Source organism: Phocoena phocoena, chromosome 3, assembly GCF_963924675.1.
Source record: "Phocoena phocoena chromosome 3, mPhoPho1.1, whole genome shotgun sequence".
Taxonomy (NCBI): domain Eukaryota; kingdom Metazoa; phylum Chordata; class Mammalia; order Artiodactyla; family Phocoenidae; genus Phocoena; species Phocoena phocoena.
In genome coordinates, this window is record NC_089221.1 from 63989105 (window position 1) to 64004756 (window position 15652).

The 15652-nt window shown below is 43.9% G+C and overlaps 1 protein-coding gene across 1 annotated transcript in view; it reads right to left on the reverse strand.

Annotated features, from left to right (window-relative positions):
• Nucleotides 1-868: 868 nt before the first annotated feature.
• SERINC5 (serine incorporator 5) overlaps nucleotides 869-15652 on the reverse strand; it is an 83275-nt gene continuing 68491 nt past the window's right edge. Inside the window, exons 11-15 of the mRNA XM_065873665.1 lie at nucleotides 14096-14222; nucleotides 7549-7615; nucleotides 4618-4657; nucleotides 3807-3951; nucleotides 869-1016 (exon numbers count right to left, since the gene is read on the reverse strand). Coding sequence (XP_065729737.1) covers nucleotides 869-1016; nucleotides 3807-3951; nucleotides 4618-4657; nucleotides 7549-7615; nucleotides 14096-14222 — 527 coding nt within the window. The remainder of the gene's footprint in view (nucleotides 1017-3806; nucleotides 3952-4617; nucleotides 4658-7548; nucleotides 7616-14095; nucleotides 14223-15652) is intronic.

Here is a 15652-nt window from a genome sequence, read left to right on the forward strand (position 1 = left end):
TAAAGTATCATGAATATCAATCCACAAACAAGAAAGAACTATAGCAAAGAAAACAACACGAATATTGTTCTCTAATCATGTGAGTAACACCACGTGTAAGAGTCATAGTATTGCAGTAACTCAGATCAGGTAGTGATAATCTGGTGGGGGATCCCATGGGTGGTGATGGCAAATTGTGCTTTTTCACATTATAACAAAGATGTTGAACCCAGAAAGGGTGAGGGGAGCTCTGGGAAGGGCAAGGACAGAGTGAAGTTTGTGATTCCCAGCATCACAACTTCAAAGGGAAACGTTTGGGGGCTGGGAGGAAACAGCACAAGGGTGGAGTTAAAAGGAGATGCTTCCTCTTGTAGCCAATAAATAGCAGGGAACCAGGAGGAGGGGTCCCGCAGGCCGAGGTGTGGGAGAGGGGTCTACGTTCTGTCAGGAGCTTAGGGCCCCAGATTCTGTCACGTCTTTCTATTTCAAGGATAGGAATAATAGGCCACACAAGGTAAGCTTTTCTCCCTGTGATAAAATGTCATGTCCCAAACTCTGTTTTGGTAAAAACATGCAGAAGGAAAATACTTGCCTAACTACTATCCCAGTTTTTAGGGGTAAGACACATACAAAATATATCACTCAGGATCCACTCGGGTGAAAATTTCAATTTTCGGGGGACAAACTGGTAGCTTCTTTTCAAATTTCAGAATTAAAAGAGATAAGCAGGTGATTTTTTTTTCCCCCTGTAAGTTTTTTTAGACCCACTCAAGCCAGCCAGGGGGAATGCCAGCTTGTCACAAAGTACCAGTCACTGCTCAGACTCCTGGTACGTTTGTTCAAAGGACGTCACTTCCAGCCTGCAGAACCTAGGAGATTGCTCAGATCCTCACACGGAGAAGTGCGGAGAGGGTCGACAGAGGGGAGCGACCAGCGTTCCCAGGTATAACAGCACACATATCCAGCAGGAAGCCATCTTGACCCAGAAGATGGACCAGCTCCCGCTGAAGAAGGTTTCAATGTTGGCACTTTCATAGCTGCGGAAACAAGAGACCCAGTTGTGATCAGTGCAGGGAGAGAACAGGTGGTTGAGAAGGTCTCTTCCACCAAGTCTTGTCTCTCCCTGCTTCCACCACCTCCAGCCTTTCTTTTTTCCCTGGCAACTCAATTCAGGTGTAATTCACACCCACTTAAAGTACACGATTTTTATTATATTCATAGACTTGTGTAACCATCACCACAATCAATTTTAGAACATTCTCATCCCCCCAGAAAGAAACCCTGCACCCTTCAGCTGCCCTCTCATTTCCCTCCTCCTGCCAGCCCCTGCCATGCATTTATCCACTTTCTGTCCATATGGCTTTGCCTATTCTGGACATGTCACCATACATGGAATCACGTGGCCTCTTGGGACTGGCTTTTTCACTCAGCATACTGTTTTCAGGGTGTATCCATGTTGTAGTATGTAACTGTACTTTATTCCTTTCTGTTGCTGAGGAATATTCCATTGCGTGGATATAGCACCTTTTGTTTACCCATGTGTCAGCTGATGGACATTTGGTTGTTTCCACTTTTCGGCTATTATGAATGATGCTATTATGAACATTTGTGTACAAGTTTTTACGTGGACATATGTGGGGTTTTTTTCTCTTGGTTATATAATTAGGAGTGGAATTGCTGCATCATATAATAACTCTGTGTTCAACATTTTTGAGGAACTATTTTCCAAAGTGGCTGCACCATTTTACCTACCAGGAGTGAGAGGGGGTTCTAGTTTCTCCACATCCTTGACATGTTACTTTCTCCCTCCATCCTTTCTTAAACTTCCGAAGCCAAAATTTTCTAGGAATTCTCCAGGTATCACTGGGAAGCATTAGAGCCTCTAACACCCTCTTCTCCCTCAGGATGTTGGGGAAGAATCTCCTCAGGGAAGCCATCCCCATCACTCTATTTGAAACCGCTGCCCCCAGCATCCCTGACCCCACTGGGTACTCCTCATTCCTCTTCTTCATTTTTCTCCCCAGTAGTCATCACTGTTTGACACGCTGTATTTGATGTGGATCACCGTCCATCTCCCCTATTAGAATATAGTCCCTACCACCCACAGCAGTGTGGCGTGAAGGAGCCACTCACATGTTTGTTGTACAATGAGTCTTAATGTCTATCCTAAGTTATTCTAATGTCTATCTTAGGTATATCCTCAGGCACAACAAATTACGATGCAACAGAAACTTTGGATTGGTCAAAGAAATCTCCAAAAGGAATCAAAAAGAACCTCCATGTAGTGACAGTGAAAGTCAGGCCCATCATGTATTGTCCATCACGTAAGTTAAAAAACAACCCGCAAGGGGAGAATATGTGTAATCACATTTATGTTTTAAAAATTATATAGGCTAGAGCTTCCCTGGTAGCGCAGTGGTTGAGAGTCCGCCTGCCGATGTGGGGGACACGGGTTTGTGCCCCGGTCTGGAAAGATCCCACATGCCGCAGAGCGGCTGGGCCCGTGAGCCATGGCCGCTGAGCCTGCGCGTCCGGAGCCTGTGCTCCGCAATGGGAGAGGCCACAACTGTGAGAGGCCCGTGTACCGCAAAAAACCAAAAAACCAAAAAACCAAAAAAACAAAAAAAAAAGCATGCTGACAGACTGTCAGGAACGTGGACTGTTTCTGTGAAGATGAGTACAGCAGCACTTGGAGAAGAAGTTAGTTGACTCCAAGAGATCTGATCTTTGGGCCGTAAAGAATAGGATGTTTTTAACAAACAACCCAATCCAAAAATGGGAAGAAGACCTAAAGAGACATTTCTCCAAAGAAGATACACAGACTGACAACAAACACATGAAAGAATGCTCAACATCATTAATCATTAGGGAAATGCAAATCAAAACTACAATGAGATATCATCTCACACCAGTCAGAATGGCCATCATCAAAAAATCTACAAACAATAAATGCTGGAGAGGGTGTGGAGAAAAGGGAACACTCTTGCACTGCTGGTGGGAATGTGAATTGGTACAGCCACTATGGAGAACAGGATGGAGGTTCCTTAAAAAACTACAAATAGAACTACCATATGACCCAGCAATCCCACTACTGGGCATATACCCTGAAAAAACCATAATTCAAAAAGAGTCATGTACCAAAATGTTCATTTCAGCTCTATTTACAATAGCCAGGAGATGGAAACAACCTAAGTGTCCATCATCAGATGAATGCATAAAGAAGATGTGGCACATATATACAATGGAATATTACTCAGCCATAAAAAGAAACGAAATTGAGCTATTTGTAATGAGGTGGATGGACCCAGAGTCTGTCATACAGAGTGAAGTAAGTCAGAAAGAGAAAGACAAATACCATGTGCTAACACATATATATGGAATTTAAGAAAAAAAAAATGTCAAGAAGAACCTAGGGGTAAGACAGGAATAAAGACACAAACCTACTAGAGAATGGACTTGAGGATACGGGGAGGGGGAAGGGTAAGCTGGGACGAAGTGAGAGAGTGGCATGGACATATATACACTACCAAACGTAAAATAGATAGCTAGTGGGAAGCAGCCGCATAGCACAGGGAGATCAGCTCGGTGCTTTGTGACCACCTAGAGGGGTGGTAGGGAGGGTGGGAGGGAGGGAGAAGCAAGAGGGAAGAGATATGGGAACATATGTATATGTATAACTGATTCACTTTGTTATAAAGCAGAAACTAACACACCATTGTAAAGCAATTATACTCCAATAAAGATGTAAAAAAAAAAAAGAATAGGATGTTTTTAAAAGACTTTTTTTTAACAACTTCTAAAACATCTAAGACAACGGGGGCACTCACTTGAACCAGTTGGTGACGGTCATCATCACATAGAGGGAAGCCAAGAAGAATACGAAGTGGAAATAGGCATAGCTGTAGACAGTGCTTCTCTTCTCATCATAAATGACCCTCGGGCCCTCTTTCACATTCTGCTGCTCTTCTGTGTCTGTGAACCACAAAGCGAGCACAAGCCCAGTGAGTGAACACACGCATGTTTACCATTTCCGCAAAGCCACACTCGCTAGTTTCCATCCCAGGGGCTGTTGAGTAGAAAAGCTGTCAAAAATCATTTGTACCCTCAGGCAATTTCATCTATGCCATAAGCCCCAAACGCCCACCTCACCCCAAAACCTTCTATAACAGGATGAGTTACCTAATGTCGGTCATGTTTACTTTAACAGAAGAGAGCCCTTAAACACACAAAACGTATTATAAGCTCAGAAGAAAATGAGAGGGCAGAGCAAGAGCTCTCAAGCCCCTGGGATGCTCTAATTCAAGAAGAAAAGTAAGCTGAACGAAATAAAATTTCTAAATTATCATTCCTTTAAAAAATGCACCTCCTGCTCCTTGAAATCTCACTGGGTAATGTAACTTATATAAACATGACCCAAAATATAGACTGTTCTTCGCTTGCCAGAATATCAACACAAACGAATCCCGGCAACCCTTTGGGAAGAATGTGTAAAGTATAACACATAACAATAAACCAGCTCTGGAATAAGAATTTCCTCTTACCACTCAAGTTATTTGTGCCTGAATCCCAAATGCCTACAGACTAGAGCTACAGGTCTGCAGGGCCACACGGAGCACAGAAGGAAAGCTGTCTACTTACCCTCTCCACCAGAGCCGAAGCAAAAACAACACCGGGCTACCTGCGAGGGCAAAACCAACAGTCAGGCGGCTTGCTTTCTGCTTTTCTGTCTCCACATTGGTTAAGAACTAAAGGCCACCTATGTGCCAAACCTTCTCCACCTGAACTATATCCCAAGCCCCGAACTGCATGCTTCACTCCTTCGAAAGGTTCTGATTACGTGTGTTCTTCCAAGACGCTCTGGGCGCTAGTGACAGGAAATAAGGACATGGAGGTAAGCCACCCAGATCCTGTTCCAAGGTGCTCCCTTAGTGCTTGCTCAGCTACTGCGAGGCTCTAGAAGGCAGCTCCAGGCCTTGCCCCAGCTGTGGGTTGCCCCACCCTCAAGGGAGCCTATCCTGGGCAACCCACACAGAATGACCGCTCACAGCAGGGCTGTAAAGGCGCAGCCACTGACCCCTGGGGGACAGCTCTGATGGGTCGTGTATCTGCTCCGAGTGCCCGGGGGGTGAACAGTGGCTCTGTCCAGCCTGCAGTGCCCTTCGACCTCACCCTCTGCCCCATGCTGCCCCCTTCCCTCCTTCCACATGTGTTGATCCCTAATAAACATCTGCATATCAGGCTCTGCCTCGGTGGCTGCTTCTGGAAAACTCAACCTGGAACACAAAGTGAATGAGACAAGGTCGCCACACTCATGGAGCTCACTCCTGGTGCTTTGCTCTACTTGCTACTTGATGAAATCCTCTTCAGCGCCTGGGGCTGGGATCATTATCCTGTTTACACGTGAGGAAACTGGGGTCCTGTGGGCTGAATAACTGGCCTGAAGTCACAAAATTAGGTGACAGACCTGGGAGAGGAACGCAGTGAACCCCAATAGGCAGCACGTGGTATGTAGGAGATGGTGGGGCTGACAGACTCAGAAAGGGTAAAACAACTAAGGGATCTGGGGCCAGGAGGCCTGCCCACATTTCCTATTAAAATCGGGCTCTGAGCTGGCTGCCTCATGGGGGCAGGGGTGCTGGAGACAGCGATGGATGGGATGCTTTCCTTTAACAGTCCTTGGTTCCTTCCAAATGTCATGCCATGTTTCTGACCTACTCAAAACAATAAACGATTTTTTTAAAAAAATCAGGTTACGAAAAATTACTCCATGATTCCAGAAGTACTCTGGTAAACAGAATAAGAAATGCTACACACGCCAAGACAGTCTGCGAAGTTCTGGGTCCTCAGCACCTTCCGGCTAACAACAGTTTCACGACAAAGAACAGAGAGCCAGGGGCAAGGACGTAGGAGCTTGAGCCTTCGTCCCATTTCTACATCTCAAAGCCAAGCCCTTTTTCCTTCGTGCATCAAGGAAACTTGTCATAGAGGGATTGGCTCTGACAGAATCTTGGATCAAGTGATACAGTCTAAGATTCACTAATTCATTCAATGGGGCTAAGACATGGTATGCTGGGGTCCCAGTTCTTTTGAAGCTTAAGTTACAAGAAATGACTAACTCTCTCTTTCAAAGGCATATCTTGTGAAATGTGAGGCAAGGAGTTAGCAAACCAACTTCCATCCTGTGTGCTCTCCAGTTCAGAGGGAAACGCTGGGGCTCTTTCCTTGGAATGCGAAGAAAAACATCCTCTCTTAAATCTAACTCGGAGACTTGCTGTTCTTTGCACTTTAACTGTGTACACAATGGGGATATTGAAGCCAGAGCGGTCCAACCTCAGCAGGGGGGTGACCCAGTCAGCGGTGTGAACGACCACTTGCCTTCTAGAGGCCATTCTCTTCTGGAGAATAGGCAGTAACCCATTCAAACTCAGCACAGTTTTCTCCTTCTTCAAGAGACAGAAAGAGCTGGTGAATGATACTGGCAGACTGACAACCCCTCATAATGGTCCACTATCTCCAGGTCAGGTGCAGGGAGGACCATCCCCAGAGACCCACTGCAGAACAAAGTGCGCATATCTGGACAGACGCCAGGGCTCTTCCTCCATGCAGCTGGGGCTGGACGCCAGGCAGAATCAGAAGAGAGCAGCTGAATCTCGGGCAGTGGTGGTTAGGAACACAGCACAGACTCTGGAACCGGAGGGCACGGTTTACATGCTGGCAAATCAAAAGTTTCAAGGACTTAACTTTTCCCCCTTCTGTGAAATGGAGATAAAACCCTCCTTGGGTTTCTTTGGAGATTAAATGAAGTCACAGATGTAGCACTTAGAACACAGCTAATCTTAGCCATCATCGGAACCTCCTGTTCGTTCCATTCTTGGGGTCAGGGCTGAGTCTCTTCCTGGCTGCCTCCATCTGATCAGACCTTTTGTGACCTTGGTGGATGTTCCACTGAGGGCCCCAGAAAAAAGACGTTTGCACAAGAAAGAAAATGACATTCTGCTGACTGACAGGCAAATGCTGACCAGCCTGGTTCTTCGGACGCCGACTGTTCACCATTCTTCGCCCCATGGGATGGCCCGCCTGCTGGCGCTGCTGCAGTTAACAAACTCACGTACAGACAGTGCCCAGCAGGGCGGTATAGAGCGCAGGCGCGTTCCTCCCCTCTCCTTCCCACAGCTACCCTATGACATCATGGCCGTGCCGTGTACGGAGAGCGCAGACAGGTAAAGACGAGGGGGATTGGCTAGAAGTTAAGACAACCCGCACACATTCTGTTACAACAGAGGAAACGAGCAAAGGGCAGCCCAACGAGCTACCCAGGCCTCTGGTGGGAGTGGGGCGGCCGAATGCCACACCAGAGGCCAAATTTGTTGGAGGAAGATCAAGGATTTATTTTAATCCTGTAGTATATTCAGGACATTTCTTTTCCTGGACGAAAACTGTATTCCTTCCTGAGGAGAAAAATGGGATCGTGGAATACAGACCACTAAGGATGCAAATAAACACATAAAAAGCCTTCTGAAAAATGGGTCTTCCGAGATGAAGCAGGGCCAGAAAAGGAAATGAGCTTACTTCCAGGTCAGGAGCTGCGTACCGCCCCTGCAGAGCATCCGAACTTGATCTGGTCGTCGATGTCAAGCTAAGAGATAAACAAAAAAGGTCAGCAAGGCCTATTAACGTGTTATATCGCATAGAAGGAGGGCAGAGTCTCCTGGCGGAGGCTCCAGTGAAAGGCTCACTCTAACCTACAGTCCTGCTTAAATAAAAGTTGTCTATTCTAACAACCCACTTTATTCCAAAACCTGTTTGATGGCTGATGTTTTTTTCCCATGTTGCATGAGATCATTTTATGCAAAGAGAAGTTTATAGGTTAAAAAAGATAAAAGTCATTTTTTTGATCCTATTATCTTGTTTTTCACTATTGGTTTCCGCTTCTCCTCCCTCAAATGCCAATAATTTTCAGATTTCATTTTTATCTTTCCCCTCCCTTTGACTAGTCTCACTTAGAAGGGATCAAAAGCAATGAAAGAAGCCAGAAATGGCAACAAAACGCAAAGGCATGAAAAGCAAAGGTCATCACTATTTTCTGTGATAATCAGCCTTTGGCAGAGCAAGGTTTTCTGTTTGGAAATTCAGCACAGAGTAGTTATCAGTGTGATTAAAAAAAATTCTTCCTGCCACTCTCCCCATGCCTAGAGAGGTAAAATGTTATAAAATCTGGCTTACAGGGGTGGTAAAAAAAAAAACAAAAACAGTATTTATTTTTCCTGGGGGAAAAAAGGACCATTTTAAGCAAATAGAAAAATATTCAATATATATGAATAATCTTTACAGATTGATTTAGCAAATATTTACCGAAGGTGTGCCATGCGCCAGGCCCTGTTCTAAGCACTGGGGACTCGGGGAAACACACAACAATCCCTGCCCTCCTGCAGCAAATGCGCTAGCCTGGGGGCGGAGGGGCTAGTGGAGAGGCAGGAATTAGCAGACTCATTTCAACCAAATAAACTGCAAGACACAGCACTACCTTCTCTGCTCATTCTCATCCTCTCTCCCAAGGAGAGAAGAGATCAATGAGATGCAAATAAACAATAAAAAGTTTTCCTCATAAAAAGGTCCTCTGGGATCCAAGAGCATTGCTTCTTTTGTGGTCCACTCAAGTCCGATGCCATCACTTTCACTTCTGCTTTGAACAGATGGATGTTAATGGAGGCCCACTCCACTCCCACTTCCTGACTTTGAACCTGGTCTGAGGAATGACAGGAACAATTCCCAATGGTTGTGCGCCCAAGAAACACATACATCTTGCTCCTGCACTCAAGGCATGCTACATTTTGTGCATATGAATTATGATTTAACACAGTATATTGTTTCCATGGAGGAAAATGTAACTTAACTTTAGGAAGAGATCAATATCTGGAATTTTCATCTGAAAGATGATATTTATTCTTTAAAAAAGTTCAAATAAATATTCCATTTCATAAATTCTTGGGAATAAAATGGTTTCAGAAAAGCAAAGCTTTTGATCCTGGCACCTCTGCCACTTTGCTTCCATCATCAGAGAGCACTTTAAAAGGGGAAGCTTTTGTTCTTCTAAAAATACCTATAATCAGTTCATCATTAGTGACATGTGACTTCTATAAGTAGATGTTACCATAAAATAAGGTCTTTATCAATCATGGCCTTTACTCACAAAACACTCTTCTTAAAATTACTGAGAAAATATTGTTTTTACAAACTCTTTAAAAGCCTAGGAAATTCTTATTGTCTGCACTCTGGCTATTACTAAGACCCATCTGGTCAGCACAAGACAACAATTCCCGGATTATCCATAACCTCTTCCCTTCCAGGGCTAAGGCCTGAGTGACTTTAACCCAGTACTTCCTGTGGGGGTGGGAGGAGCCTGACAGCATTTGGTTGGGACAATGCTTCAGTGGACAGAGAAGGTCTAATCACCTTATTTGTTTACTATCTTGAGCCCTCTCTCACCAAAAGCCAGGGGCATCTTGCAGTTGTTGTGACAACCAAAAAAAAAAAAACGCCTCCCTGCTACCCCCAACCCCTCCCAACCTCTGTCATGCCCAGAATCTCTTCCATATTGGAAGAATGATTTGCAATGCAGGTGCCCCTCCACATCTGCTTCAGCGGTTCGGGAACTGGCCAAACTCCACTTGGTCACAGAAAATCTCTAGACAACACGTCCAGACTTTCCTATCGGAGACCACAGATTCTGCCCCCGACAAACTTACAGGGCCCTTGAGAGATCCTGTGACTGTTCTCAGACTTGGTATAATCAAGTTCAGTTATGTTCCCAGTGGAAACCAGAGTTGGTGGAAAGGGGTCCTCAACATGTTCCTGATGCAGAGACATGAAAACTTCTAGCTGGCAGGTTAGGCAGTAACAGGATTCCCAAAAGGTACTCCCCCCACCCCCTTCTTAAATAAAAGCAGTAGGTCCAGAACACACCAAAAGAATAGATAACCCTCCTTGATTTGCCAACTTTTCTCCATTTAAACCAATCTCTCCAGTGCCATCTTACCAATCTTGCACCTATTTCCATATGGTCTGCTATAGTGTTGTGAAATGTCCCATTTGGAACTAGCAAGTTGTTTGACCTTTATTAAAGATTCTTAGTTTTTCCAATTTTGTTCTCAAATTCCTAAGACAGCTGAAAAAAGAGTTATTTTTTTTCTCTTAAGCATAGCCAAAACTGAAATAGCCGGGAAACATTTTACAGCACAAATGCCTCCTAATGATGCAATTATGCAAGTCATCCAGCTGATTGTTCCACCTAAGTGAAGGACCTTACTCCAAGTCTTCGGGGGGGGGGGGGGGAATGACTATGAAGCTGTCTCTCCCAATATGCCAGCAAAGGAGATGTAAGGAAAGGTTTCCTGAACTGGGGGAGAAATATAGGAGCAGTCTTCACATGTCAATTTTCCTTATGTGTACAATGAGGGAATTGAACTTTTCTTTTTTTTGGGGGGTGGGCGTGGGGTGCACAGCTTGTGGGATCTTAGCTTCCCAACCAGGGATGAAACCTGGGCTGTCGGCAATGAAAGGACAGAGTCCTAACCACTGGACCGTCAGAGAATTTCCAAGAGGGAACTGAACTTGATCGACTCCATGATCCTGTCTCATCTGACAGTTTGTGAACTTGAATCCAACAGAATAACAATTTCAGTCAAAATCTAGAGACCAAGGAGGGACTTAAGGAATAGCTGGAGGAGGCCAGGGCCTATGACAGCAAGGATCCAGCCTAAGCGGGTACAGGGGCACCCGCTTATAGAAGAGCCATCGGGGGACTCCTGACGGGGTCCGGGCTGTGACATTGCTTTACAGCATAATGCCTGGGTACAGTAGAAGAGGCTTTGGGAGAAAGGGCAGCCTCAGTTGGAAAGCTGGCGAGTGAGTTTTGGCTGAGCCCTTCTTCCAAGCTAAGACAGCCAAGAGTAAAAAAACATCCTCATAGTGAGTGCCCAGAAGCAGGACTTGGGACAGAGAGCCAGAAACTGAGACTGGAGGTCATCATGAGAGTCTCCTAAAGAAGTGTTTGAGAGAGAGAGAGAGAGAGAGAGAGAGAGAGAGAGAGAGAGAGAGAGTGTGTCGGGGGTGAGGAGACTCCAGTTGGGTGAGAACATAGCACAGTGAGCCTCTAAGATCTTACCAAAAAAAGTTAACCCCAATCCCAAGCAATCCTGGACTTCCATTGAAAACAGGTGATTTCTTCTCCCTTCAACGCACACACCACCCAATCTTCTGGCTTCCTACAGAGTCTATGGAGAATTCTAGATATTCCTGCAATCATCTTCAAATGACAGTTTTCGCCCAGGCAGTGCAGCCTCCTTCTGTAGTATCTTCCAATCTCTCAATCCTCTGAGTCTAGGAAAGTCAAGATTTGAAACACTCCTAATTGGGTTGCCTCTCACACCTCCCTGTTCAAGGCCCTCCTAGGCTGAACTCAGTACCCCTTGAGCTCCAAGATGCTTGGTATAAAGTTCTCAAAGCCCATTCCTCCTGGAGCTGTGGTGGGTAATCAGAGCAAACATCAGTCACTCAGACACCCTCACCCCACCCTGTGCAGCACTTCACTGACCCCTGAGGAATCACCTGTCATCACCAGGCAGTGTGTCCACGCCATGTGTTACACCAATACCCTGGAGCTGCCTGGCTACTCCTCATCTCCACTCGGTGTGGCTGCTGTTTTCTGTCTCCTCGTTCCTTTGCACACTATGGTTTTGCAGTTTGATTACCAGCATTCAAAAATGTTTGTTGGGCTTCCCTGGTGGCGCAGTGGTTGGGAGTCCGCCTGCCGATGCAGGGGACACAGGTTCGCGCCCCGGTCCGGGAAGATCCCACATGCCGCAGAGCGGCTGGGCTCGTAAGCCATGGTCACTGAGCCTGCGCGTCCAGAGCCTGTGCTCCGCAACGGGAGAGGTCACACCAGTGAGAGGCCCGTGTACCAGGAGGCGAGGGGAGGACACTTTGTTACTGGCATTTAGACAGATGTTAAGTAGCAGCTGTCAGCTTTGAAATTTGTTATCTTTTGGGAATATCAGATTAGACCATACCAACCTCCACTAAAGTGCCTCTAAATTCCAAAAGGAGCAATGTTTTATTCATCATTTCTCACTCAAGGGTGGCAGTGAAAATCTAACAGGGTGGAAATTCCACACCACAAACCAACACCACTGGTGGCAGTTCCATCAGCACATTAAATAGCATTTTTGCCATCTTTTCCATTGATGGGCTTATAGCAAATCTATGCCCTATTTTTATCTAAGGGCACAAACATTTTTTATCATGCAGGATTAGGCATTCAGCAACTCAAAAAACACATGATTTTATTGTATCCAATATCTTTACAGCCTTTTTTTTTCTGATAGCACAAACAAAAGAAACACTAGCTCATTGTAAAAAAAAAAAAAAAAAAAAAATTTTTTTTTTTAGAAAAAAACATTATCCCTAATACCACCACTCTTACAAGCTTGGTTTATCTCCTTCCAGGAGTTTTTCTACATGTGTAAATACAACTATATTTTATTTTAAAAATGGAATATTCTACACTTATAGTTTAGTAACCTACTTTCTCCTCACTGGATTTACCAATACAGAAAAAAATGTGAGTGACAAATTGCAAAATTAGCCATGTTGCTGACACTTCTCCCCAAAGCCCAACAATAACAGACTCAGGAAGGAAAAACTTAAGAAAGGAAGGGCTGAGAATCAGCATTAAAATGTGGGTGGCCTTTATGGCTTTCCTGAAAACATTCATTGATGAGGGCCCGAATCAGTGAACAAGTATGGAATAACGGTGCAAGGCCAGAAACCGGTCACCACAGTCCCTTCTGCTGCATCATGGAAAGGCTGTCACCACATCACAGACAGGCTGAGAGCTTGCACGCGTTTGAAAGCTTGATGCATGACTGTGAACACGTGCTTTATAAAACTCAGTTCTCTTGTCTACGTCTGTCGTCTATGTCTGTTGGTCCCTCTCTGTGGCATTAGGGGGTGTTAGAAGCTCTAAGAGAAAAAGCCAACATGCTCTGAGAGACATTCTATTTATACAAGCTATCACCACCAGGATAGTACAGTTTTGGCCAGAGGAAGATTACCACGTGCCTGTGACTAGCTGAAATTTTTAGACACTGAAATATAACAAACGAGGGACTTCCCTGGTGGTCCGGTGAGTAAGACTCCATGCTCTCAATGCAGGGGGCCCAGGTTCGATCCCTGGTTGGGGAACTAGATCCCGCATGCATGCCACAACTAAGAGCCCACATGCCGCAACGAAGATCCCGTATGCCGCAACTAAGACCCAGCATAACCAAAATAAATAAATAAATAAATATACATATATATATATATTTTTTTTTTTTAAATAAAAATAAAGAAGAAATATAACAAACGAAATGTAAAACACAGAAGTAAAACCTAAACATGAAAGGGTTACTGTCAAAGGGAAGCTTGATCATCAGTGAAATATGTACCTGAAGTAAGAAACTTATCATTCCTACCCTTTACTTTTCTCCTTCTCGTATCTTCTACAGATTTTGAAGGTGGAATAAACCTCACCCCAAGCATCTGCAACACAGCCTGTTTATGTATCACACTTACTTTTGGAGGAATGACTTCGCCTCCTTAATAGCAATGTGGGTTTTAGCATAAAAGAAAAGGGATGTTTCCTGTCTTTCCTGGACCAAGCACAAAATGACTGTGCATGGAGTACTTTGTACTCTTTCCATCAACAAGAGAACAAACGATATTTCCGCTGGAGTAGAAAGTTGCCAAAACATTCTGGCACATTCCACTTCTTCCTCACTTTGTGCTCCCTTACCCTCCAAAAATGCTTTAGCAAGTAGCACTCAACTGTCTGTTAAAGCATTGCAACGTACCATATATATTTATTTTATTTACCACATAGAAATACAAGTTAGGCAAATGAAGTCCGAACACCTAGATTGCATGCTGTAATACCACCTTTTTACTTCAGGCTACATTTTCCCTGTTCCTCAGATGGTATTTGTTTGGCTGCCTCATACCGCCAAAACGTATTTAAATTCTCCTCTTATACTTTTAAAGTCTGCAAAGATGGCCTTAGGTAACTCCTGAAACTTACCAGGAATACAAGATGCACGCACACAACAGAGTGGTACCCAGTCCAGCAACCAAGTTTTTGTCTCTGTACAGGTCCTGACCAAAGTCAGGCACGCAGATGGTGACATTCTTCCCATGTTGATCTAGAACTTGTGAAGAAAAGGGAAAGGAATCAGAGCCACATTAGAAAAGCCCGCTGTAACTCAGGGATGCATTCACTTTGGGAAAATTCATGCAGTGCAGAACACTGAAGACTCAGCACTGGAAGCTTCTCCTCTACTGTCCCACTCGGCTCAGACTAGATTGTCACTACTGTGAAGCACCCTCTGCCACCTAGGAAGCCTCTCGGAGCAAGACCCTCGGGTTCCAGCTTAGTGCTAAAGGGATCTTCAGTCCCAGGACTTTCTAAGAGTCGTGCTATTTTTCAGTACCATTCAAACGATAGTAAAGAGTAAACTTAGGTCATTTTTCAGTTGATTGGGCAGTTGATTGGCAGGTAGCGTGCAGGATACTGAGAGCATCCTCCATGTCTATCCTCCCTGGAGGAGTGTCAAGACTATTACATCAAACAGGAACCTGCAGGAACTGCTATCTGGCCGACAGCCTCCACCCAGATGAGAAGTCATTTTACTGTTGGTAATAGGACAGTCATGACATCTTACGGCTGTAACCTGGGAACCTCCTCAAGTGGTCTAGAGCTTTAAAAAATTGTGAGAGGCAAAAAAAAAAAAAAAAAATTGTGAGAGGCTACATAACAAAGATTTGGATCATATTACCATCACTAGTCGTTTACTTTTTATCTATCACAGAGTCTTCAATTTTGAACACCCAAGCTGGGTCTGTTTGCCAACTCTGCCCCAAAATAAGGAACATAAACATAAAATAACAGGCTAGAAACCATTTTACAAACATGCACATTCTAAGAGTTTAAAGTTGGACTAAAATTATTACTGGTGCTCCCACTTGAAACTGTAAACTGTGTGTGCTGTGGTTTAAGGAATCTTTATTCTTAGGCCAATGAAAATTTTCTTTACAAAACTGACCAAAATATGAACTTTGCTATTTAAGTAGTACCACCCAAAATTAAAAATAAAAGTTTTTTTCTGTATTTAAGTGATACCTGCCATTAAAAAGAAAAATGTTGTAACCAAAACCCCCGTTAAGTTAAAAACAGAGATTAATACATAAACAGTCAAAACACTCATAAAAGTCTTAAATAGAGTAGACTTAAATAAACTTAGAGTCAAGAGAGATTTAAAAAAAAAATATCCAGGATAGACTATACTTAATATAAGATGTACAATTATATTTGCATTGTACTATAAATAGCTATAAAGGCAAGACCCATATGTAGTACATGTATATGTTAAAAGTTTCAAATTATCTTTGCATTTGCTTTCTAAATTTAAAAAAGGAAAACAACTTCAATTTTCTATTCTAGAGAAAAGAGAGTACATGTATTTCACCTGATGTATATAAGATAAAATGTACCCAAACATACTCACATGTATATGAGTATACATTTATATACACATTTATAGATCACAAAAGTGATAAAGATGATGAAATATAATGAGTT